We start from the raw sequence: 24,111 nt of genomic DNA on the forward strand, positions 1-24,111 counted from the left end.
TCTCAAACGAGAACAAGACACCAGGAGAAACCAGCCAAAAGATGTAGACTGACCGGGCAGATGAAAATGTGTACTTCCACTTACCACCTCACTCAACCCCCTCAAATTGTATGTAATTATATTATACCCTTAGGTTAATCATGTTTCAATGTTGGCTTGCAATTGGAATTATCTTTTTTTTGATCTGGCTATTGATTGTGAAAACTGATAAACATCTTTTACTATTCTTTACATATTTACTATAAATACATAATAACTGATAAACATATCTTACTATCTTTTACATATTTACTAAAAGAGAATAAAAAAAAAAGACACCAGGAGAATTCGTTTATTGGAAGCACAGGGTGAGGGAGGAGCCGGGAAAGCAGAGCTGCTGGCTCAGGGGATGGGTCAGGGGATACCAGAGTTACGGGAGGGAGTCCAACACCAAGAACGTTTGAGAAACAGAACATCGACGAGACAGAGGGAAGACCCACTCCCCTGGGTTAAGCTGCTCTGGGGGCCGGGGGTGCGTGCATCCTCCCTCCCCATCCCCAATCACTCCCCGTGACTGCTCGGCCCCCGTCAACGCAGGGAGCGCGGGACAGTGGGGGAGGCCGAGCGGTAGCAGCGGTACCCCTCTAGCGAGGCTGGGAGGAGCAGCAGGCCGCTCAGGGGGTCCTTCCGGCAACGCCCCATGGCCTCCCTGTAGCTCAGTCGCTCCTTGGAAATGGGATCTGTCAAGTCCTTCTCGTAACTGGCCTCGTCTTGCAGGAGCTGGGCCAGCTCCTCGCTGATCATGCCAGAGAGCACAGCCTGAGCCACGGGGATGCGGCCGGTCTTCTTGGGGTCGATGAGCCCCCCGGTCAGGTGCTGCACCCGCAGGTGTGGGAGCACGCTTTCCTGGGGCATCCAGCCCTTCTGGACGGCCTCGCCCACCGACAGCCTCTTCTTGGTCACGGGGTCCTCAATGCCCGTGAAGGCCTTCTGTGCGTTGAGCAGCCTCTGGGTTGAGCCGCTCTCGATCAGCCCCCGCTCCACCGCCTTGTGCACGGAGTAGCGCTCCCGGCTCAGGAGGTCCACGATGCCCCCTGTGGCCGCCTGAGCCTCCAGCAGCTTCTGCCCGGTGATGGGGTCCAGCATGTTCTTGGCCACGGCCGTCTTGATGGTGCACTTGTTGTCTGTGGTCGTGTCATAGACGCCAGCGATGGGGAAGCTGTCCTCGCTAAGCCCGAGAGAGAAGCTGGGGGAGAAGAGACTGGTGCTCTGGGAGGCCGGGGAGGCGAGCGGGGACTTGGAGATGATGGCGCCGATGGAGAGGGAGGGGCAGGGCTTGGTCTCCCCGGCCACGAGCAGAGCGAATTCGCTGATGGGGAGCTGGCCATCCTTGTAGAGATGGTACTCCTCTTTGGAGATGCGCCGGCTGCGCAGGGCGGCCTCGATGGAGTACTGTTTCCCGCTCTTGCGGTCCAGGAGCACAGACTCCTCCCCGTGGGGGCCCGAGGTGGTGACCTCCTCCCAGTCACACTCGAGATCCTGCAGCTGGAGGTACTGGCTTCGGTCAATGACGCCCCTCTTGTAGGCCTCGTACGGGGACATGTCCTTCCCCGTCTCGGGCTCCAGGATGGAGATCTTGGTGGAGATGTTGGTCTCTCGTGTCTGGGTCTCCTGGTTGAGCTCCTCCCGGCTCACCTGGGTGTGGAGGTCCCGCAGGGTCCGCTCCTTCTCATAGATCCGGTCCTTCTCGCGGAGGATGGCCGACTCGAGCTGCGAGAGTTCCTGGCCCCGCTGGGCTGCCCTCTGCCGCTCGCTCTCCGTCTTCTGGCTGAGCAGCTTGGACTCCTCCTGCAGGCGCAGCACCCGCTGCTGCTTCTGCCTTTCCAGCTCCCGCAGCTCCTGCTGCAGCTGCCTGCACTCCTGGCTTGCCCGGTCCCGGGTCTTCTGGAGCTCGGCCTCCTCCCGAGCCCAGGTCCTCCCCAGCGCCTCGGCCCGCTCCACCCGCTCCCGCAGGCGCCTCACCTCCTCCTCCCGGCTCTCCCGGGCCGCGCGCTCCCGGTTGAGCGCCTCCCACACCCGGGCACGCTCTCCCTCCAGCATGGGGTCCTTCTCCACCCTGATCACTTCCTTGTAGATGGTCTTCTCCTGCAGCTTCGTCTTCTGGAGCACGTCGATCTGCACCTGAAGGTTCTTGCACTCCCGATGCACCTCGGTTGCCTGGGTCTTCTCCTGGGCCAGGTCTTGCAGGAGGGCCGCCGTGGACTTCTCCAGGTCCGGGTCCTTCTCCAGCTGGACTACCTCCTCCATGATGATCTTCTCCTGCACTGCTGGAGGCCGCTTCTCCAGCTCCTGGAGCTTCAGGGTCAGCTGCCGCAGCTCCCTCTCCACAGCCAGCTTCTTACTACGGTCCTCCCGGAAGCTGAGTCGGCCCTCGTCCTCCTGCACGGCGGCCCGCAGCTGCTGCACCTCCCGTTCCAGCTGCCGCCGCCGGCCGGCCTCCTCATCCAAGCTCTGGCTCAGCCGGCTGTGCTCCTCATGGAGCTTCGGGTCCTTCTGGGTGACCACCACCTCCTGCACCACCACCCTCTCCTCAGGCCGCCGCCTCTCCAGCAGCAGGTACTTGTTCTGCAGCTGGTGGACCGCGTCCTCGGCCGCCCGCCGCTTCTGAGTGGCCTCCCGCACCTCCTGGCGCAGCCGCTGGGCTTCCTGCTCCAGGACGGGGTCCTTCTCACGGCGCACCACCTCCTTGTTCACCGTCTTGGTCTCCACCTTGGAGCGTTCGCGCCGCCACTCGTCGCGCTCCCCCTGCAGCCGGATGAGCTGCTCCTGGGCCCGTCCACTGCCGTTGACCAGCTCATTGAGCTGGGCCTTCAGGCGGTCGATCTCCCGCAGCAGCTCGGGGTTCTTCTCGTGCCGCACCAGCTCCTGCGTCACCTCCTTGTACTCCACGGTGGGCTTCTGGGCCCGCAGCACCACCAGCTCAGAGAGCAGTCGCTCCACCTCCTGCTCCGTGCCATTCCTCTTGCGGCCAGTCTCCTGCAGCTCAGCCCGGAGCTGTGCGATCTCCCGCTCTGTCTCCGGGTCCACCCGGAAGGTCTCCTGTACGCGCTCCTGCAGATCCACCCGGGGCTTCTGCTTCTCCGCCGCGCTGTGCTTGCTGTGCAGCTCCTTCAGCTCCCTGGCCAGCACCTCGTTTTCACTCCTCTGCACCTCCAGGAGGCTCCTCAGCCTGGATGCCTCCTGGAGGAGCCTGGGGTCCTGTTCCACCTTCTTCACCTCCTTCACAATCACCTTGGGCTCCACAGTGCGGATTGCTGCCTCCAGCTCCACGACTCGAGCCTGCAGCTTGGCCACGGCATCCTCCGCCCCTTTCCGCTGGGCCACATCCTCCTGAATCTTCAGCCTCAGGGCCTGGGCTGCCTGGAGCATCTCCAGGTCCTTCTCCACCTTGACCACTTCTTTCACCACGACTGTCTCTTTCACGTTCACCTCCTTCTGCTCAAGGGCCAGCAGCTCTGCCTTCAGTGCCTCCAGCTGGGCCAAGACGGCGGTGTTCTCCTCTTGCAGGAGCTGGAGCTCACTCTTGAGCTGGGCTGCCTGGCTGTCCAGGCCGGGGTCCCTCTCGATCTGGGTGACCTCCTTGGTCAGCAGGTGAGGTTCCGTGGCCTTCCTCTGGCTCTCCAGCTGCATGACCTTCTGGGCCACTGCCTCCAGGTCTGCCTGCAGGCCAGCCCGCTTCTTGCCCTCGTCCTCCACCTGGGACTTCACCCTGGACAGGTTGCTCTCCAGCTGGGGATCCCGGTAGAACTCCACCACTTCCTTCTCCTCCAGTTTCTCCACGGGCCGCTGGGTCTTCAGCTGCAGCAACTGGCTCCTCTGCTCCTCCAGCTCGCGTTGTACCTGGGCCACCCGCTTCCTCTCCTCCTCTAGCTGGGACCTCAGGGCCTCTGACTTCCTGCCCCCCCGGGCTGGGCTCTCAGACCCCTGCTGGGCGTTAGGTGTCACCTGGATGTCCTCATTGAGCTCTTTCTGCAGAGGAAGAGGGGAGAGTCCTGGGGTAAAGGGAGGAAAGGGATAAGCCCCTGCCCAAAGACCCTGACGCTGGGAAAGATTGAGGGCAGGAGGAGAAGGGGCGATAGAAGATGAGATGGCTGGATGGCATCAGCAATTCAATGGACATGAATTTGAGCCAACTCCAGGAGATGGTGAAGGACAGAGAAATCTGGCATGCTGCAGTCCGTAGGGTCACCAAGAGTCCGATATTAAGCGACTGAACAACTGAACAACAACACCCCACCCTCCTGAGATCAGGACCCTTCCCTGCTTTCTGAGACTTCCCAGTAGGTCCTGGGAGGTGGAACTGAGATCTGAGGTGTTCGAAGGTAGGATTTTTACGAGGCTTCATCAATGTCCAGTGTGCTAGGATATAAGGCAGTGTTTAGGCTGCATTTGCACGAGAATGTGAAAGTAAGAAGATCCTCCCTTCCCAACCTTTCCCTGCTCCCCTTCCTCCCAGGCTCCCAGAAATGGGCCTGTGCTCCTCTGGGGCATCCTGGGATACACCTCTGGGTGGGAGGAGGCTGGCCAGTTCCTTGGCCACTCACCAAGAGTCGTGGAGAGCTCCCAGCTTCTGGTCTCCCAGGGATGGAGACCTAGGTGGCCTCTTGCCCATGAGGGCTGGGTTCTGAGGCTGAAGACTGCGGGATTTTCTCCTGTCCCCACCGGGGTGCTGCCCAGGGGCTAAGCTGTGACTACACTGAGTGACATCTCCTGGTACTAACTCTGAGATGGAAACCAGCCTGGAAGGGCTGCTGGGGGAGGCAGAGAGCCGCACCTCCCTCAGGCCGCTGAGCCTGTCCCGGGGCTGAGTGTGAGCAGGTAGGAAAGTCTGCCCGGTCAACCACCCGCCCAGGCTGCCTAGGGTGGGCATCACCCCCATACCTTCTCCAGAATCTTTCTGGCAAATTCCAGCTGGTGCAGTTGCTGCTGGTGGGCAGCTGCCACCTCAGTGTAGGCCTTCGTCAGGTTCTTCTCCTGGAGAGGCCAAGGGAGGGGGTGCGCCAGCGTCAGCTCCTCCCTCAGAGGCTGCAGAGCTGGCAGCCCGGGAATGAGGAACAAAGAGCCCGGCTCACCTGGGCTTGGATGCTGTTCTGCAGGGGCGCAACTCGGGGTCTCTTGGGGGCTGATCCCACCTGGGTGGGCTCCAGGGAACCTCGGTAGGTGTCTGCCTGCAGCTCATAGTCCTGAGCAGGTGGGGAAGGACATAGACTGGCTGTCAGTGGGGGAGCTAGGGGAGGGGGAGTAGGGGACTGGCGGAAGGAGGGAGGGGGAGGGGGAGATAAAGAGGGAGGAGCTGAAGGGACTGCTTACCTGGAGGGCCACCTGCAGGTGCTGGGAGAGGCGGGACGCCGTGGCCCTGTCCTGCTTGCGGCCCTGGATCTCCTGCAGCAGTCTCTGCCAGGGCAGGAGGGAGGGTCAGGGGACCCCCGCTCACCTGGGCTCGCCTCCAGGCCCGCGGGCAGCAAACAGCACCCAGGGGCAGCAAGCGCTCTGTGGGAAGCTGCCTTCCACCACCCCACCCCCACCCCCAGCCGTGACCCACTGCAGCCTCTGCTCGAAACATCTCACCCCCAATACACACATACTGGTCACACTACTTAGGCCTTAGGCCTGAGGCTCAGTGTCAGTTCCTTCCAGACCACTTGCCCTGACCCCATGGGTGTCCTTACAAAGGGCTCCCACAGCACTGGCTTCTCCACCAAAGCACTTATCAGCATCATGGCCTGAGACGCACTGGCCTCCCCCCAAAACTGCAGGCTGCCTGAGGGCAGGCTGTACCCAGCCCCTTTTCATTACCAGCATGTATGATGCTGGGAAAGACTGAAGGCAGGAGGAGAACGGGACAACAGAGGATGATTTGGTTGGACAGCATCACTGACTCAATGGACATGAGTCTGAACAAACCCCAGGAGATAGAGAAGGACAGGGAAGCCCGGCGTGCTGCAGTCCACGGGGTCACAAAGAGCCAGACATGGCTTAGTGACTGAGCAGCAGCAGCAGCAATAGTAAGGAGGTATGAGGAAGAGGATGCTTAGGAGTTGGTACCTCCAGGAACACAAAGCCCACTGCCCACCTCGGGCCAAACAGAGAAGGGCTGGCTGTTTTCCTAGACAAAGTGAAAGTGAAAGTGAAGTCTTTCAGTCGTGCCCAACTCTTTGGGACCCCATGGACTGTAGCCTACCAGGCTTCTCCGTCCATGGAATTTTCCAGGCACGAATACTGGAGTGGGTTGCCATTTCCTTCTCCAGGAGATCTTCCCGACCCAGGGATTGAACCCAGGTCTCCCGCATTGTAGGCAGACCCGTTACTGTCTGAGCCACCGTGGACAAAGTGTAGCATTTTGAGTGGCGCGGGTGGTGGTGAAGGAAGCAAAGCCTCTGGGGTCTGAGCTTTGAGGTCATTAAAACACTGGCCACTAGAGGGCGGGCCACACGCGCACAGGCTGCTCTCCCTGTTAGGAAGGCGGCCAGGGAACTGGGCCTGGCTTGAGGGCTCAGCTCTGGGTAAGAGGCAAGGAGAGGCCGGCCCACACCCCCTGCAGCCCCAGCTCCTCACCTTCTGCGCCTGCAGCTTGTAGGCGATCTGGCTGGGCCCGTCGCTGGGCCGCACCTTGTTGTGGGGCAGGCGCTCCAGCCACGCGTTCAGGTTGTCCGTGCAGTTCTTGAACTGCTGGTAGGTGAGGCCAGCATCCTGCATCATCTTCTCCCTGCAGGAGGAGGAGCAGAGGTGAGAGCGGCCCTCGGGGGGCAGGCGAGGGGTGTGCGGAGGAGGCTGGTGAGTTCCTCCGTCCCTGGGACAGGTCGGAAGGCCTGACTGACTCGCCATGCTGATCCTCTCAACTCTGGCTGGGTGGCTGGAGCCGGCCATTCAGAGATGGGCCGACACTTTGTACCAGGCACCACCTGGGAGGCTGACACCATTATCATCCCATTTTAGAGGAAAGAAGCCGAGCCTCAGAGAGGTGCGCTCACCCGTCTAAGGCCCCACAGCTCGTCAGCCACGGCCACCACGCACTGCAGGGCTGTGCTGTGAGCCCCAGCAGCCCGGCCACTCACCGCAGGTCCAACTGGTCCCCCACGGCGTGGTAGCGGTCGGTGAGGGCCCGCACCTGGCGCTGCTGGTGAGGCAGGTCTTTGCAGAACTCGCAGAAATTGTTCTGCAGTGCGCTGCACATATGCTCGACAGCCTTCAGCTGGCGGTGTAGCCCGAGCACACAGGCCTGCTGCTCCAGAAGCTCCCTCCGCCGGCGCTGAGGCAGGAGGGGACACAACGTACCTTTGTGGTTCGGTTGGATGCCAGGCCCACCCTCCACTTACCCCCCAGCTCCTGGGTCAGCCTGCACCCCCACTCCTGCCAGGAGGCCGCCCAGCCCCTCACCTTCAGCTCGCTGACCCTCTCCTGCAGTGCACCCGGGCCTGCGGGGATGGGGGCCTCCTGTGCCAGGGCAGACTCGAAGCCTCGGATGACCTTGTCTGCATCCCGGATCTGCCGCTCCAGACCCAGGGCGGCCTTGGCTCTGTCGCAAGAGGAGGCCCAGGGTCGGACACCTCCTTGGCCGCACCCCCGAGGCCTTGCCCAGCGGCCCCCACCTCCAGAGCACTCACTTCTCCCCGTAGAGGCTGCAGAGAACCTGCACATCCCTGTATTTGTTCTTGACGCTGTTGAGGACCACGGGCAGATGCAGGGCAGTGGGCCCTGAGGGCTGCCCCGACAGAAACGCCTCACACTTCTGCTGGGCTGCCTCCTTCTCGGCTCCCAGACTCTGCAGCCGCTGGGCCGTGCCCTGGGGTGCATCAGGGGTCTCAGGATCTCTGGTTCTGGGCAGGTGGCTTCCATCCAGCCCTCCCGCTATGTCAACCTAACTCTGCTTGCGAGGCCTCCAAAATGTGGTATGGACATGCTCGGGCTCAGTTTCCAGGTAGATGACCGTAGGCAGGTCAACCTCTCTGACCCTCAGTCTCCTCATCTACAAATGCTTGATGGGAGGATGAAATGAGACCCTGTGAGTCAGGAGCTGCCGCCCACCTTGGTCTTCACGTCACTGTCCTGTTCTCAAAACCTTCAGTTCCCTGCCCCCTCCCCCCAGTCAAGCAGCAAAGCCCTAGCTCCATCCACTTGGGATTATGATTTTGTCAATTCTTTTATCAGTTATTCACTCATCGATTCCCTGGTCCATTAGTGCTGGCTCCACACCACATATTGCCCACCTTCCAGGCTAACTGGACCCCCAACACCTCTGATGTGGAAGAGGACCTTCAAAACCCAAGGACCGGGGACTTCCCTGGCAGTCCAGTGGTTAAGACACTGCGCTTCCCCAGCAGAAGGCATGGGTTCGCTCCCTGGTCGGGGAAATAAGGTCCTGCCCAGGGTAGTGGTAACCTGGGCCCAGCATGGGCAGAGGTATTGTCCAGGCTGTCACCCCACAGTGCCTCCTTCTGCCACTCCTCCTTCCTTGCCTGGCCCCCCAGGACCCCAGCTGAAACACCTCTCCCACCTCTGGAGCCCTGCCTCCCCTGGTCGGGCCCCTGACCAAGCTAAAACACCCCAGAACGTGGCGGAGTGAAGAAGACCGAGGTGCACAATCATGAACAACATGCTTCACATTTTAAAAGCCAAATCCAAACAATATATCTGAGTAGAAACCGGTTTGGAAGGACACAACCCAAACTTCTCCCCCCGACCCCCCACCCCCGGGTGTGGGGAAGGGGTGGCTTTCACCGCTAGCATTTCTGAGTCCTTCTGTGACCGCGTTTACACCCCTGCACTCTCTCCAGGGAGGCTCCCCGTCAGCCACCCCAGAGATACCGCCCCTAGGATGCTGCAAGCCCATTTTCAGGGATGAGGAAACCAAGGCCCAGAGAGGTTAAGCGAATTGCCCAGAGTCACAGAGCAGGTCAGGTGAAGAGCCAGGATGGGAAGGAGCCTGAGGGAGCCCTGGACTGTCTGCTCACTTCTTCCACCTCGGGGGCCTGCGGCTGCCCCCACAGCTGCCTCCCCAGGGCTGGACCATTTTTTATCCCAGCTGCCCTGGCTCACCCACCTGGTGGTTCTGGATGCGGCCCTCGAGGTCCTCGAGTGGTGTGGTGCGGCTCAGCGGGGCCCGTGCCCAAGCCAGCAGCTGCTTCTCTATCTGCCCCAGGTCCTCCTCCAGCCGGGTCATCTGTGTCAGGAGCTTCTGGGCCTGTGGGTCGGGTGGGCCCGAGCTGCTTGGAGCTGGGGGAAGAGAGTGCCTCTGAGGGTCCAGGGCCTGCCTCGTGTCTGCCTGCCTGCCTGCCTGCTGGGCCCCTCCATGAGCCCCTGCAGAGGGTCCCGGGTGGGGGAGGGTGGTGGGCAGGGCCTCACTGAGGGAGGGACATCAGGCTTGCCAACCCAGGGAATGGAACCCCCAGATCAGAGCCTTTAATTCAGGGTCACCCCCTGCCCGTGGCAGCCCCTGGGTGACCAGAGTAGGCATCTACTCCTATTTCAACAACGCCTCCCTCTTTCCCTGGCCATCCCTCAGTACCCTGCTGGCTGGGCCGTAAGGGCTCCTTGGCACTGGCCTTCAGGCGGCTCTGGACTGCGGTCAGTTTCTGCTTCAGTGCCTGCAGCTCCGAGGCAAGCCTGGAACAAGGGGGCGGTCAGAGAAGGACATTCCTCCATGCTCTCCCCCAGCCCCCGCAGTCACACATTTAGGCAAAGGGCAGGCGACGGCCTCAAACCGCAGGGCCTGGTCTGGGTGGGTCCACAGCCTGCCTCCTGCCCCCCTGGGTCCCCAGGAGGACCCACCCGGAGGCCCTGGCCACGGCTTCAGGGTCCGGAGCTGGGATGCAGAAGCAGGCGGCTGGGGCCCGCTTGGGCTCGCCTGCCTGGCCCTGGACCACCCAGGTGTGTGGGTCAGTGTTGTCCACCAGTGTATACTGCTCACCCCGCAGCAGCTGCACCTGTTGGGGCACGGAGGGGGCGGGGAGGTGGGGGAGGGGCCATGCAGGCCTAGGGGCCAGGCTGGAGAAGGGATCGAGGCCCAGCAGAGGCCAGTAGGGTAGGGGCTAGGGACGGGGCCAGGGAGGGACAGGAAGTGCCGGGGTCAGGACAGGGACGGGCCAGGGGCTGGACAGGGCTTGGAGCGGGTGGTGCTGGAGCAGGGGTGGGGCAGGGCATTGGCTGGAGTGGGTAAGAGGGGGCAGGGGAGGGAGGGGGTGGCAGGGGTGGGGCAGGTGGGCCCGGAGGATCCAAGTGGAGACTGTACTTCTCCTGAGTCCCAGTCACAGATGCTGTCCACACGCAGGGGCTGCAGGGGCAGGTTCCTTCTCTGGGGCAGAGGGGCCACCCCCTGGCTCTGCAGCTGCAGGTCCTTGAGAGTCTTTTCGGCCATGGTCAGCTGCTTCTCCTCTGCCTGCAGTGACCCAGGCAGTGGAGGCTCAGACCAACCCCCCTGTGCCCCCCAGGAGGGCCAGGAAGGGGTCCTGGCCGTCATGAAGACAGGGTCTCTTAGTCAGCAACGTAAAGCGAGCCCCTCCCCAGGCACCCAGGATCCTAGAGTCTGCTGGTTGGGGTGGGGCAGGCGGCTGCCCAGCAACCAACCCCCAGGCCAGCAGAGTGGGAACTGGAGGGGTGTCGGAGCTCTTCTGGGCAGTCCCTGCCACACTGTGTGTGCATGCGTGCGAAGTCACTTCATCGTGTCTGACTCTGTGTGACCCCGTGGACTGTAGCCTGCCATGCTCCTCTGTCCACGGGATTCTCCAGGCAAGAATACTGGAGTAGGTTGCCATGCCCTCCTCCAAGGGATCATCCCCACCCAGGGATCGAACCCACATCTCTTATGTCTCCTGCATTGGCAAGCAGGAGGGCTTCCCTGGTGGCTCAGCTGGTAAAGAATCTGCCTGCAATACGGGAGACCTGGGTTCCATCCCTGGGTTGGGAAGATCCCCTGGAGAAGGAAAAGGCTACCCACTCCACTGTTCTGGCCTGGAGAATTCCATGGACTGTATAGTCCTTGGGGTCACGAAGAGTCAGACACGACTGAATGACTTTCACTTTCTTTACCACTAGCGCCACCTGGGAAGCCCTGTCACGTTACAGGCGAGGAAACTGAGATCCAGAGGTGGGAAGGGCTTGCAGCTGACAGACCAGGCTCCTCCAGCTGCAGTGAAGCCCCTCCTCCCGCCCTCAGGGCAGGGGATCCAGGCAGGACTAAGCACCCTGGAGGCATGAGGCCCAGACACCCAGGCCCGCCCGGTGCCCAGGAGCGGCTACGGGGAGGGGCCGGGGGCCATCTCACCTCCAGCTGCCGCAGCATCTCCATTAGAGCACCAGGTGGGCCCTCCGGGGCAGGGCTGTACTGGCTGTCCAGGCTGGAGTTGAGCTTTGCCAGGGTCTGGCTGACAGAATCCGCCTCTTCCTGGAACTGAGGTCGGTGGGTGGTCAGGGGCGGAGCTGGGGCACTTACTGCCCACCACCCTGCAAACCAGCTAAACCCAAACTGGCTGAACCCAAAGTGCCACTCGCCGTCGGCCTTTCTACCCAGGCAGTGGGACCTTCCAACTGAAGCGCTCGGCAAATCAGGTATTTGGGGGTCACTGAACTTAATTTCTTTTAGTGTCGTAAAACACGTTGTTTTTCGTCCTTCCTGCACAGATGACGGGCAGTGCCCCTCCTGGAGGACTCGCTCCAGCACCTGGAGTCCTGGCTGGGATCCAGGGGTGGGTGCCCAGGGCGTCTCTGAGCAGAAGCTACGCGTGTGCTTTAAAGAGACAGCCCACAGTTGGGTGACACCACGGGATTCTCCTCAGTGGATGTGCTAACGTATAGTGGATATATAGGAAAATGTCCTTAATAAAAAAGAAAAAAGGGAAAACTTTTGGCTTCTTTTTTCCTCAAAGTCTATAAACCATTTTACTTGGAAACTACCAAAAAAACCCCAAAAAAAGTCCTACTGGGCATTCCCTGGCGGCCCAGTGCTTAGGTCTCAGCACTTTCACTGCCATGGACCTGGGTTCAATCCCTGTTGGGGAACTATGATCTCACAAGCTGTGTGGTACAGCCAAAAAAAAAAAAGTCCCCATTGTGGATATATATTTTTAATTTTTTTGTTTTCAAAACAACCAAAAATTGTCTTTTTATAGACAGGACTGTTGTCTATTATAGTCTGTTATATCAATGTTTCTCAACCCTTGTTTCATTATTGAACCTTCTAAGGAGCTTTAAAAAAAATTTTTTTTTTAAATTAATTTACTTATCTGGCTGTGTGGGTCTTAGTTGTACATGTGGGATCTTTAGTTGCAGCGTTAGAACTCTTACTTGCATGAGACATAGTTCCCTGATCAGAAAGTCAACCCCGGGCCCCTTGCATTGGGAGTGCAGAGTCTTAACTGCTGGGGCACCAGAGACGTACCTTTGAGTAACTTTTCCCTTTTTTTGTCCTTACTTTCCCCATCATTGACATGAAATGTTAATATCACAGATATTCTGTATATCATTTACATATGCATATTTGTGACTTATTTTTTATGAAAAAAAAAAGTTCTTTTTTTTTCACTTTCAAGAACAAACATTCACACCCCCAGGAGTGACGTCACCCTGTCGCGAATTCGTGGGTGACATCGTTTTCCTCTGGGACCCAGTCACAACGATGCACCTCTGTCGTTTTTATGAGGTGCCTTGGCCCCCGAGATGCCCATCGTGCCTTCCCGCCCGGCCCTGCCCAGCCCCGCCCGGCTCACCCTGCGGTAGTCCTCCATGTGCTGCAGCTGGCTCTCCTGGCAGATGCAAAGGTTCAGGAAGTTCTGCCACTCCACCTTTAGGGCCTCCTGGTGGGCCTGGGGGCAGCAGTGTGGAGCTCTCAGACGCGCCCGACATCGTCCGTCCACCCGCCCACCCACTCAGCTGGCCCTGCCCACTGCCCCTGCTGGCCCGGCCCGGTATCCCCAGCCTCCCAGGGAAGCTCCCTGACCGAGAGCCCCCAAGGCAGCGGGGAGTGTCCGGCCCTCGCACCTGGATGGGCCCCACGGCCGGATGCCCGAGCTCCACCATGCGCTCCCCGTCGTCCTCCAGCTGGTTCACGCGCTGCTCCTGGCTCAGCAGCTCGTGCTGCTTGAAGTGCTGGGAGAGGATCAAGGCGGGGGCGCTGGCGGTGAGGACCAGGCTGGCCTTGTCCCCCCACCCCACCCCCACCCGCCCCCGCTGACCTCGTACTCCCTCCGCACGCCCGCGGGGTCGGCCAGGTGGTCGCTCCAGTCTTGCTGGAGGATGCGCTGCTGCTGCTGGGCCAGGGCGTTCAGCTGGCGCGTGCAGCCCTGCAGGTGCGTGTACAGGCTGCCCAGGCTCTGCCCTCGCCATGAGGCCGCCTTCTGCGCTCGGATGTGGGGAGAGAGGCACCGTCAGGCTGCTCCCAGGAAGGCTGGCCTCGTCAACGGTGCAGGCAGCCCACCCAGCCCGCCCTGGGGCTCACCAGGAGGTCCCGGTATTGGCTCCGGATGGTGGCCGCGTCCTGTCTCGACCAAGGGGGAGAAAACACAGGCCCAGTGAGAGATGAGGTGCAGGGGAGAACGCACCCCACATCCCTGGGCCTCCCCTGCCCCTCCTCCATCCCCAGTCCCCGAGGACCAGCCAGACCTCGCTCAGGCTCTGATGGGAGAAAGGGAACCAGGGCTGGGGCCAAACAGGGGCGTGTGTCCGACGGCTCACCCACCGGCCCTACAAGGGTCCGCAGCTGCTGCCCGTAGGCCTCGATCTCCTTCTGCAGGATATTGTGTTCGGCGACCTGCTGCTCCAGCTCCGCCATGCCCGGCCCGTACTGGCCCTCGCAGACCTGCTTCTGCAGAAGAGCTGGCCACTCAGCTCTGGCGCAGGGCCTGGGGTGGGGAGCCCTGCACGCACCCAGCATCCCCCTCCACCCAGCATCCCCATCAGCAGGGGATGGAGCTGGTCATTTGGGCAGAAGGTGGACAGGCCAGGCACTGCCTGGGTGAATGGCTGCAGCTCACCCTGGGGCACGTGCTAAGTCACTTCAGTCGTGTCCGACTCTGTATGACCCCAGGGACTATAGCCCGCCAGGCTCCTCTGTCCATGGAATTCTCCAGGCAAGAATACTGGAGTGGGTTGCCATGTCCTTCTCCAGGGGATCTTCCCGACCCAGGGACTGAACCTGCCTCTCTTATGTCTCCTGCACTGGCAGGCGGGTTCTTTACCTCTAGCCCACATGGGACACCCTGGGGAACATGCTAGTCTCCAGTGACCCTGGCTGAGGCCTCAGGGTCACGTGACTGTGGATCCTGAATCCCACTGGTCCCCAGTCTCAAGGCTCAGCTCTGAAAATCTCCCTGCCCTGCCCTGCCTCCTGCCTGGACACCTGCAGCCTGGCTCCTGAGCCTGCACACACCCTGCCCTGTCCATGCCCTCCCCTGTCCCTCCAAAGAGTTGGACACGACTGAGCGACTGAACTGAACTCTCCCTTCATTGTCATCACGGCACCCCTTCTGTCGTGACAGCAAAGCACAGTTCCTCACCTGATGTTCCGGGGGCCCTTGACCTGGTTCTCCCTCCCTGCCCAGAAAAGACGTTTTTCCATCACACCGCAGGCTTCCTCCAGGCAGGAGCCTCTGTTCCTTTTTTCTGAAATATCCTTTCCTCACCACTTCACCTCATCCCAACCGAGCTCTCCCACCTGCAGGAAGCCCTCCATGATTGCATGGTCTCTTCTGCCCCCTCCCTTTTCAGAGACCCAGCCCCCACCCAGGTCCAAGGATGCATCAGCCCCTGCCGAAACGCAGCCCTGTGTCGCCCTCTGATGGCTGCTGGGTGACCCCTGACCTGCTTCTGCTCCAGCACCCTCGCCCAGTCGACCCTGGGCCCCACATCGGGCGGCAGCACCATCTTCTCGTACAGGGCGCGGTACTCGGCGCACTCCTGGGTCACCCGCTCGTGCAGCTGCTTGATGCTGCCAAGGAAGTGGCCAGCAGGTCGGAGCCGGGTCTGGGGCTCCCCCGGGACCCCCGGCGCCTCCATCCTGGACCCCAGCTCCTGCTGCTGCCACCCCCTGCCCCACACTCACTCCTTCTCGATCTCCTCGGCCTGTGGGTGCTTGAGCCGCTGGGCCTTGTCCACATCCAGGAAGAGGTCTTTCAGCAGCACCTCGGCCTCCTTCAGGCTGCGGCCCACCTCCTGCCGGTGCTGCAGGGCCTGGCGCTGCTCGCTGTGCTGCCGGTCCTGAGGCAGGGAAGGCATCCTTGCTGCTCGAGCCCCCCTGCCATCCCAGGGACCCTGGCCAACCTTGGCGCCCACACCGGGAGAGAGCGAAGTGTGAGCACCAGTGAGGTGGACTCAGGGACACAGGGGAGGTCCTCTGACCCCCCTGCAGGAACCAATCACGGAGGCCTTCCTGCAGGTGGGAGGGCTTTGGGGGATGGGGTGAAGTGGTGAGGACAGCACATTTCAGAAAAAAGGAACAGATGTTCCTGCCTAGAGAAAGCCTGGGGAGAAATGGAAAATGGGGTTTACTGAGCAGGTAGGCAGAACCAGGTCAAGGGCCCCCGGAACATCAGGTGAAGAGCTCTGCTTTGACGTCACTATAGAAGGGGTGCCGTGATGACGATGAAGGGACAGGGGAGGGCATGGCGGTGGGAACCCACCAGAGAAGGTGCGCCAAGCCCTCGCTTCCACTGTGTTTGGGGAGTGACCAGGGAAGGACAGGACTGTCTGTGTATCTTTACCAAGGCGAGTGGGCACCTCTGGGACCACCAGGCATGGCAACAAGTCTCTCACGCCCCCGCGCCCTGCCATCTTCCCCAGCTTCACCTGCTGCAGCTTCTTCTGGGTCTCCAGAATGTCCCTCTCCACCTGGTCGGCGTTGGCCTGCATGCGGGAGATCAGCAGGGCCAGCTCCTGAGTGGCAGCTCTGATGAGGGGTGGAGACAGAGGGCAGCCTGGTTGGCAAAGTTCCCTGTTTCCCTTGGGCAGAGGTCTGCCCACCTAGGTGGGATCCCCTGCCTGCACCCGCCCTGTCCTGCCCTACAGCTGAGCTCAGTGGCCTAGGAGGGTGGAGTCAAGACCTGGGGAGCCCTGGCCTCTCGGTAGGAATCTCTGTGAGCTACACAGTCCTGGGCAGGGGAGCTCTGCCTTCAGTGAGGGTTCAGAAAATGAGGGTCCTGAGTGTGGGTGGCACTGTGGAGCTGCCATCTCCCCCCATCAAGGAAGTGCCTCCCAACCCCACCCTGCTCTCTGCTGCTGCTTCAGGCTGGAGGGGAGGCAGCCCGCAGGGGAGCACATGACTCACTGGCTCAGCCCCTAATACCTGAGGCGGACAGCTGGATCCTGGGAGGGCTGGGTGAGCTGGCTGGGGGCAGGGGAACAGCACCAAGTCCCCCGGCTCAGCTTCCTCCCACGCCAGCCCCGTCCCCCTCCACTGCCCCAGGCTTTGCAGGGCCTGCCCGGGATTAGCAAGCTTGCAGAGGAGACACACAGCACCCGGTGGAGGAGGTGGGCCATGAGATTGCCAGGGAACCCCAACACTTTCCAGATTCGGGGGTTCAGAGCCCAAGCTTGGACCTGACTCGCTCCAGGTGGCACAGCCAGGAGGAGCAGAGGATGAGCCTGAACCGGGGTCCTTTCCCAGGGCCGTCTCCCAGCCTCTACAGGGTGCCAGCTGTGGGCTCCAGCTCACTCTCTGGGGCCTAGAGGGGCAAGCAGACCTAATAAGAATGTGGTCTAAGCCTCAGGAGCACAGCACCCTGTGAGGTCACCGTCCCTGCGGAGGGATGGCAACACGGGCTGGGCCTTGAACCAGGGGTCCAAGGAGAAGCCCCCTCCAAGCAGAAGGGCCGTGCCACAAAGAGACAGTCTGAAAGAACTCTGACCGGCAGCCTGGCTTTTATCTTCCTCTATCCCTGCAGCTGTGTGGTCTTGGGCAAGTTACTTAACCTCTCTGGGCCTAAGGCTCCTCACCTAGAGGCCAACGCTCTAGTATATCCACCTCCTCACCGTGTGACTGTGAAGAAAACTAGCGTCCTGTCAGCTCCCGTTAAGTGCTTGTTTTTACTCCTCTAAAGGGATCTGAAGGCTGGGACCTGTCCATTCTGTTTACGATGGCATCCGCAGGGCCTAGAGCAGCCCCAGCACACAGTAGGTGCTCCATAAATAGGCACACAGTAGGTGCTCCATAAATATGTGCTGAACAAATGGATTGCACGGGAGGGGACTGATGTGCCCTCCTGGGGCCGCCGCCCGAGGACAGGGCTGAGGGGAAGGAGATGACCGGGAGCCGCCCTGGGGCTGGGAGCTCCAGGTCCGGAATCCTGGGAGGGCTGCTCCCGCCGGGAGGAGCCCACTCCGCCCTGGGCAGGGCCCAAGCCCCAGGGGGGACAGGTCACTCCAGTGAGAGTCTTAGCCACCATCTTTCCTGTCCGCCCAGAAGCCCAGCCTGTGTCCTCGCCCTGATCCCTATCGGGTGCTGGGCCTTTCATCTCGGCCCCCACCTTCACACCCAGGACCCCGGGCGAACTGCTGCCTCCACCTAGCAGAGGGGGCTGACAGCCAGTGAGTGGAAGAAGGCTGCCCGAGCCTGTCTGCAGAGCGTGGGGCTCTGGGAGGGGGCGGCGGGCTGGGGACCCTGCAGAGAGCTGGGTGAACTGAGGAAGGCTCTGAGACATCCGTGGGCCCCTACTGCTTCCCCATAGCACCCCTCCACACACCCACCCGGTGAAGGAATCATCTCATCTCCGTAACAAAGCTCTCGAGGCCCAAGGTGCCAGCCGGTGGGGAAAGCCGCAGCCTGGACCTGGAGCAGCACAGCCCCGCCTCCCTGCCTCTGGGCACTCCGCAGCCCACCTCTTGGCTTCTCTGGCCTCAATCCTTCTGCCCACCCTGTGCCCAGGTCCCATGGGTCATCTCAGGATAAGTGGAGCCTAGAGGGCAGAGCCGTGGGTGGAGAGCCGTGCCCTCCAGCCTCCTCACCTCCCAGCAGAGGAGGAAAGCTCAGGCCCCTGCCTAGCATGTCTGTAGAGCCCTCAGGCTGCACCCCCCAGAACATGGGGAGCTCCAGGCCATGCCTGGGCCCCTGCCAGGGCTGGACCTGGGCCTGGGCCAGGAAGAGAGTCCACCCCCAGGCTCTTTAGCCTCAGGACACCAAATGCCAGCGCTGGGCTGGTCCCCGGCTCTGGCCGGCTGCCTCCAGGTGGCTGGAGCCCCTGGGTCTGGAGCCATCCTGGCTCCGGCCCCCACCCCCGGCCGCGCTCACCTGCTGTGCTTGTTGGGGGACCCCTTGGGGGAGCCTTTGGCCGGGGAGCCCTTGGGGGACCCCTTCCCCTGAGAGCTTTTGCTCAACCCCTTGAACATGGTCCTGAAGGCAGGCGCAGGCTCGGGCTGGGCTCGGCCGGTGAGGGCGGGTGGGCAGCGGGCAGTGGGCAGCGGGCGTGCGTCTTCGCTGGCTGCTCAGCTGGGCTCTGGCGAGGTGGGGCGGCTGGGCACCAGGCGGGCAGTTTCTGGGCGGGTCCTCCCTGCAGGTGAGGCGGTGAGGGGGCCAGGGCTGCGCACATGCACCCCCACTCCCCACACCACACTCTCGCCTGCTCCTGCACAACCAGTTTGGGAGGAAAGGGTACAGCCCAGAGGGCGGGGCGCCCGAGCCTGCCTGAGTCTCAGAGAAGGTTCAGACTTGTTACACCCAACGCCCAGAGCCAGAGGGAGCCAGCCGTGATCACGCCCAGACGGGGAAATAGCCGGGCCCAGGGGAGACAGGGCTCCAGACAGACGGACGCGCGTGTGCACACGCAGGCTCAGAGATCGAGGCCGGGCTTTAGAGCTCGGGGTTAATGAACACCTCCAGCCCACACCCTGCTATCAGGCACATCTCTTCACCCAGGACTCTCCACCGGGGGGCTGCTCCCTGCCAGCTCAGGGTGGGCGGAGGGACCCCGGGCTCTCTGCTCACCCCCAGGGCGTCTGGGTCTCTGCTCTGTGTCCTCTACTGACGGGGTGGGGCAGCCAGGGGGCATTCTCCCTGGACCACCGGCACAAGTACCTTTTAAACGTGGACACCACCCAGCCAGCTCCCTGGAGCCCCACCCACCGCACTGCAGAACGCTTCTCCTGGCCGGCTGGCTCTCCCATCTGTCTGTGGCTCCCAGGCCAGATGCAGTCAGATGTGCATTGCTGGGATCCTCAGAGAGTTGCAGACCAGCTCTAGAGGGGCCGGGACTCCCCCAAGGGCCCCAGCACCCAGCCTTCGGGTGCTGCTGAGTCCAGGGTCTGGCGGAGCCTCCCGGGAACCCACTGCTTTTTAAAAAATAATTTTGTTTATTTTTGGCTGTGCTGGTTTTCATTGCCACCTGACTTTTCTCTAGTTGCGGCGAGCGGGGGCTATTCTGTTGTGGTGGGCTAGTTGCTCTGAGGCATGTGGGATCTTCCCGGACTAGGGATGGGGTCTATGTCTCCTGCGTTGGCAGGTGGATTCTTCACCACTGGGCCACCAGGGAAGCCCTGGGAACCCACTGTTACTTGGGTTTCCTACCTGCCTCTCCTCCTTCCCCAAAGTGGCCCCTGGTGGCTTTTCTGGAGTCGGATGGAGTGTCCAACAGCAGTGCCTGTTTACTGGTCTTTTCTTCCCAGTGAGGGCCAGGGAGGTCATCTTGGTAGCTGCCTTCTCCCACAGCGGCCTCCAGGGTCTTCAAGAAAGGCGTGGGTTCCTTGTCTCCAGGCATTCGTTTCACTGGCCCAGCTCAAGTCACTCCTAAAAATCTGGAGACATTCCCTGGAACCATTGCAGTTTCGGTGGAAGGAGGGTTTGAGGGGGAGCAAGGTGAGGGGAGGGAGGCAGACAGGCTGGGTTAGGATCATTAGGGCATCCTGGCAGGCCCAGCTGAGGGCAGAAGACATCTAGAGAACAGACAAGGGGCCCAGCAGACTGGGGAGACCAGGGACAGAGGCCACGTGCCCCCAGGGGCAGGAAAGGCCTGAGTCTCTTTGGGCTGCATCTCGAGAATAATTGAATTGAATTTGGCCCTGGAGAAGGGACAGGAGTCACCCATCCTGGAGGTGGGGAGGAGTGGCTGACAGTGGTGGTGGGGGTGGGGAGGGGAGCAGGAGGCCTTGACCCAACAGGGAAGTGTTGGGCTGGCCAAAACATTCGTTCGGGTTTTCCCATACCATCTTATGGAATAGAACAGGGACGTAGCAACAGGGAAGCAGAGTGGTTTCCAGGGTTCTTCTCCCAGCTGAGTGTGATGGTGAGACGGAGCCAGAGAAGGAAGGCTGGGCCCGGAGGCCACTGACCCTCTGCCCTAGCCCCTTTCTCCATGTTAGTCCCGGGTGACAATTGTCTTCTAACCATTCGTTGCATACCTGTCATTTTCTGTTCTCAGAAACGGGCCCATTTGTTGAAATGACTTTCGGGCTCAGGACCCAGTCCAATGACTGGCTTCTTATAGCAAACCCGAGAGTCGGCTCACGTCCTCATCTCTAAGGTCAGGCAAGTGACAGCAATATCCCAGGAGAGCCAAGACAGATGACAGCAGCCCTCAGCCCACTCCTGTTTCCCTGAGAACTCCAGGCCCTTTCTTGGGAGGGGGTGGTCATTGGATTCCCCAGGGGAGAATGGCTAGACTCCAGCGCCAGGAATGGAGGCATCCAATGGAGGCCCCGCTGGAGGCTGAATTCTGGAACGTTAGAGCTTTGCCTCCTCTCTGCAGAAGCACCCCACCCCCAGCCCCGGAAATAAATGAGTATCACAGAGGACCCTCACATGCCCGAGATTAAGATGAACTGATTCACTGCAAGAAAACCAAGAGCTGAATCCCTGGCGTGACTGTCTAACATCAGGTCAAATCAGAGCGCAGCTTCCAGATGGGGCTGGCATGCAGGAGGCAGGAGCAGCCAGGTCTCCAAGGTGGTTGTCACTACAGGATGGTCCTCTTCAGAGGAGCCCTGGCCCCCAAGACTAGGGCATCGGAGAAAGGATGGAGGCCAAGAAAGATGCAGGCTCTTCAACATCTGAGAAAAAAATTTAGAAGGCTGGGAGGGGACCGACAGCCTCGGTGGCCACCTGTGCTGTCCCAGCCCCTGTCACTCTTGAGCCCTTGAAATGAGCCCACTCTGAACAGAGATGCTTTAAGTACAAAATTCACGCCAGACTTCAAAGACGTAGTATGAAAAGAGGATGTAAAATATCTCAATAGTGCTTTAGATTGTCAAAGTGTTAGTGTCCTACTCTTTGCGACCCCGTGGACCCCACCAGGCTCCTCTGTCCATGGAATTCTCCAGGCAAGAATACTGGACTGGGTTGCCATGCCCTCCTCCAGCGACTCTTCCTGACCCAGGGATCAAACCTGTGTCTCCTGCATTGCAGGCAGATTCTTTACTGTCTGAGCCACTGGGAGCGCGGTTTCATACTGATTACACATTAAAGTGATCTTTTGGATATATTGTGTTAAATGAAACATTATTTTAAAAAACTGATTTTACCTATTGCTTTTTATTTTTTGGTTTATAAACAGCTGAAATTTATTGCTTCCAGCTCTGCAGGTGGGATGTCTGAGGTCTGAGCGCCAGCGTGGTCAGTGAGGGCACTCTTCAGGGTCACGGATTCCCATGTTTTCCTCACATAGGGGAAGGGGTGTTGCTATTTTTATTTAACGTGGCTACTAGAAAATGTAAAATTAAAGATAAGACTTGCATCTGTGGCTGACATTATAATTCTATCAGACAGCTCTGACCCAGAAGCCGGACTGGGTGCCCTGTTTCAGCCTTCCTGGGCCTCACTTCCATAGCATCTTCTCCTTCGGAACCAGGCAGGAAGCCCAGGACCTGGCTTCCCATCCTGCCCCTGAGGCCTTCCCCTCGCCTGGCACGTGCTTCTCCCTCTGCGGACTGAGGTGTTTGGGATCAATGGATCCTCAACCTCCCTCCAGCACTGTGACTTTTGTTTCTCCCTTAAGTTTATTTATTTGGCTGCGTCGGGTCTTAGTTGAGGCAAGCGGGATCTTCGGTCTCCACTGGGGCATGGGGGATCTTTAGTTGCAGCATGTAGGATCTAGTTCCCCGACCAGGGATCAAAGTCAGCATTGGGAGTGCGGAGTCTTAGCCAGTGGACCACCAGGGAAGGCCCTTCAGTGTTGTGACTCTGAGCAGCAGCTTACTCACATGCCCCAGCCTGGCGCTTCCAGGAAAGCCATGTGGGCTACTCACAGCTCGTGGGGCCCAAGGCCCAAGCTGTGGGGTGATCAGAGCTGAAAGCGGTGCGGCTCCCAGCTGGGAACCGGCCACATGTACACGCAGCTAGGCAACAGGGTGGCAGCCTGGATGCTGTGCTAGGGTGGTTGGCTTAGGCTGCCCACTCGCTCCTCCCACTCCAGGGGTCCTGCAGGGAGGGGCAGTCTGCTCCCTGCTGCTCCCTGCGGAAGCAACTTGCCGACTTTGCCCTGGGAACCATAACCTGTCAGGCTTCCATATCTCCCGGATCAGGACAAGCTTGGCCATCTCAGAAAATGGCCCTCTGTTTGTGTTTGTACAGAGCTCTGCTAGCAGACCCTTGGAGCCGAGCTGGCTGGTTACACTTCCTTGGCCAGCTGAGGAGTAGAGGCGCCTTCACCGACTGGGTGGAGGGGATGAGGGCTGGGGGTGGGGACCAGTCCTGGGCCTCCTCCTGTCTGCAGGAGCTGGGGGAGGTAGAGGCTGAGGCCCCAGGAATCCACCAGGCGGTTTGGAGGAGGCTCTCTTGGCTGCAAGTCTGCCCAGCAAGTCTGATAAAAAGGAATGCCGAAGACTGGCCTGGAGAGAAGCAGGTGACCATGGCTTGCCCAACTAGAGCAGGGAGGGCAGAAAAAGGAGCTGGTCATTCCATCTGGGCCTTTTATAGGGAGAATCTAGAGGCAGCAACTCCAACAAACCCAGCCCCGCCCATGTTGAGAGAACAGGGTTTCCCGTACCAGACGGTGAGACAGAGAGCACAGAAAGGACCTCAGGGGTCCTCAGGTCCCGAGCTGGCTGGGAGGGCAAGGCCAAGGATGCTTTGGCGGTCTGCCCCTCCCGGGAAGCGATTCCCTTTCCCCAGCCTCGGGTCACAGTAGCTCCAGTTCCCCCGTGGACCTGTGCTGGTACAGCCCACACTTCCCGGCCACAGCAGCAGCCTGCTGCACAAGCCATGCCCACCTTCTGGAAGTCTGCAGCTTGCCTACACTCACTGCGGGGCCTCCAGGTCTCCCCAAGCTGCCCAGGGGCTCTGGGCATTTCTGTCACCCTGAAGACAATGAGGAGCCTTAACAGCCAGGTCTGGGGATATGCAGCCCTATTGTGGAGTTCAGGTTTAATGGAGGTGGCTTAGCCGTGTCCCTCACAAGTTCCTTGATGGCTTAGAATCTGCCTGCAATACGGGAGACCTGGGTTTGATCCCCTGGTCGGGAAGATCCCCTGGAGAAGGGAATGGCAACCCACTCCAGTATTCTCTGGAATGGAGAATTATTCCATGGACAGAGGAGCCTGGCGGCCTAGAGTCCATGAGGTCACAAAGAATCGGACACGACTGGGTGACACACACACACACACATTCACAAGGTCAACAGTGCATGCACACGGGCACGCACGCACACACACTCTCTCTCTCTCTCTCTCTCTCTCTCGATAGGCCAACAGCCCACCCCAGCAGCTGGGGAGAGTTATACTGTCTGAACTAAAGCAGCCGGGGTTCGGATGTACCAAGTTGCATCTCAATAGTCTCAGGAAGAAAGATTTATAAAACAAACAAAAAAAAAGGAAGAACTATTAAGTCTTTAGAGCTGAGGGGTAAGCCTTCCTCATCAGTCCTTATTACCAGGAAATTGGAAAGCACACCGCGCAGCTCACTCACCTGTTGTCCTAATGATGTCGCTGAGACCTCACAAGACTCAGCCCCTGGGGGGGAAGAGGAAGAAGGTGGTGGGGCCTGCCGAGAATGGAGAAGGCGGCTGTGAGTGTGCGGGCCCCACCAACTCCGTGCACAGAAGCCTGGACCCTGGGCTTAGACAGTATGGCTACAGTGAGAAAAGACTGTTCTTGATTGAGTCCCAGCTAGGCAGGGGCTCCTCCCGCGAGGCCCAGGTCAGGGCCAGGACAGGGCTCAGTTGTGAA

General features: G+C 60.2%; 1 protein-coding gene across 1 annotated transcript; it reads right to left on the minus strand.

Annotated features, from left to right (window-relative positions):
- Positions 1-323: 323 nt before the first annotated feature.
- EVPL (envoplakin) lies at positions 324-18,592 on the minus strand. Its single transcript, XM_070389107.1, has 22 exons — positions 18,251-18,592; positions 15,814-15,913; positions 15,071-15,225; positions 14,830-14,956; positions 13,709-13,834; positions 13,469-13,507; positions 13,206-13,367; positions 13,012-13,119; positions 12,741-12,836; positions 11,300-11,425; positions 10,268-10,414; positions 9,808-9,962; positions 9,545-9,642; positions 9,080-9,252; positions 7,644-7,822; positions 7,417-7,555; positions 7,095-7,288; positions 6,595-6,745; positions 5,350-5,433; positions 5,112-5,222; positions 4,921-5,013; positions 324-4,008 (listed from the first exon to the last, which is right to left on the minus strand). The coding sequence occupies exons 1-22, from the start codon at positions 18,346-18,348 to the stop codon at positions 568-570; spliced, it is 6,102 nt and encodes a 2,033-aa protein (XP_070245208.1). The 5' UTR covers positions 18,349-18,592; the 3' UTR covers positions 324-567.
- Positions 18,593-24,111: the final 5,519 nt, after the last annotated feature.

Source organism: Bos mutus, chromosome 19 (assembly GCF_027580195.1).
Source record: "Bos mutus isolate GX-2022 chromosome 19, NWIPB_WYAK_1.1, whole genome shotgun sequence".
In the NCBI taxonomy this organism is placed as follows: domain Eukaryota; kingdom Metazoa; phylum Chordata; class Mammalia; order Artiodactyla; family Bovidae; genus Bos; species Bos mutus.

Excerpts from the sequence above, each read along its gene's own strand:
- EVPL (XM_070389107.1), bottom strand. The coding sequence starts at position 18,348 with ATGTTCAAGGGGTTGAGCAAAAGCTCTCAGGGGAAGGGGTCCCCCAAG. Across the intron at positions 15,914-18,250 it reads TCCCCCAACAAGCACAGCAG|AGCTGCCACTCAGGAGCTGG; the intron begins GTGAGCGCGGCC and ends ACCCCTCATCAG. Across the intron at positions 15,226-15,813 it reads CCCAGAAGAAGCTGCAGCAG|GACCGGCAGCACAGCGAGCA; the intron begins GTGAAGCTGGGG and ends TCCCTGCCTCAG.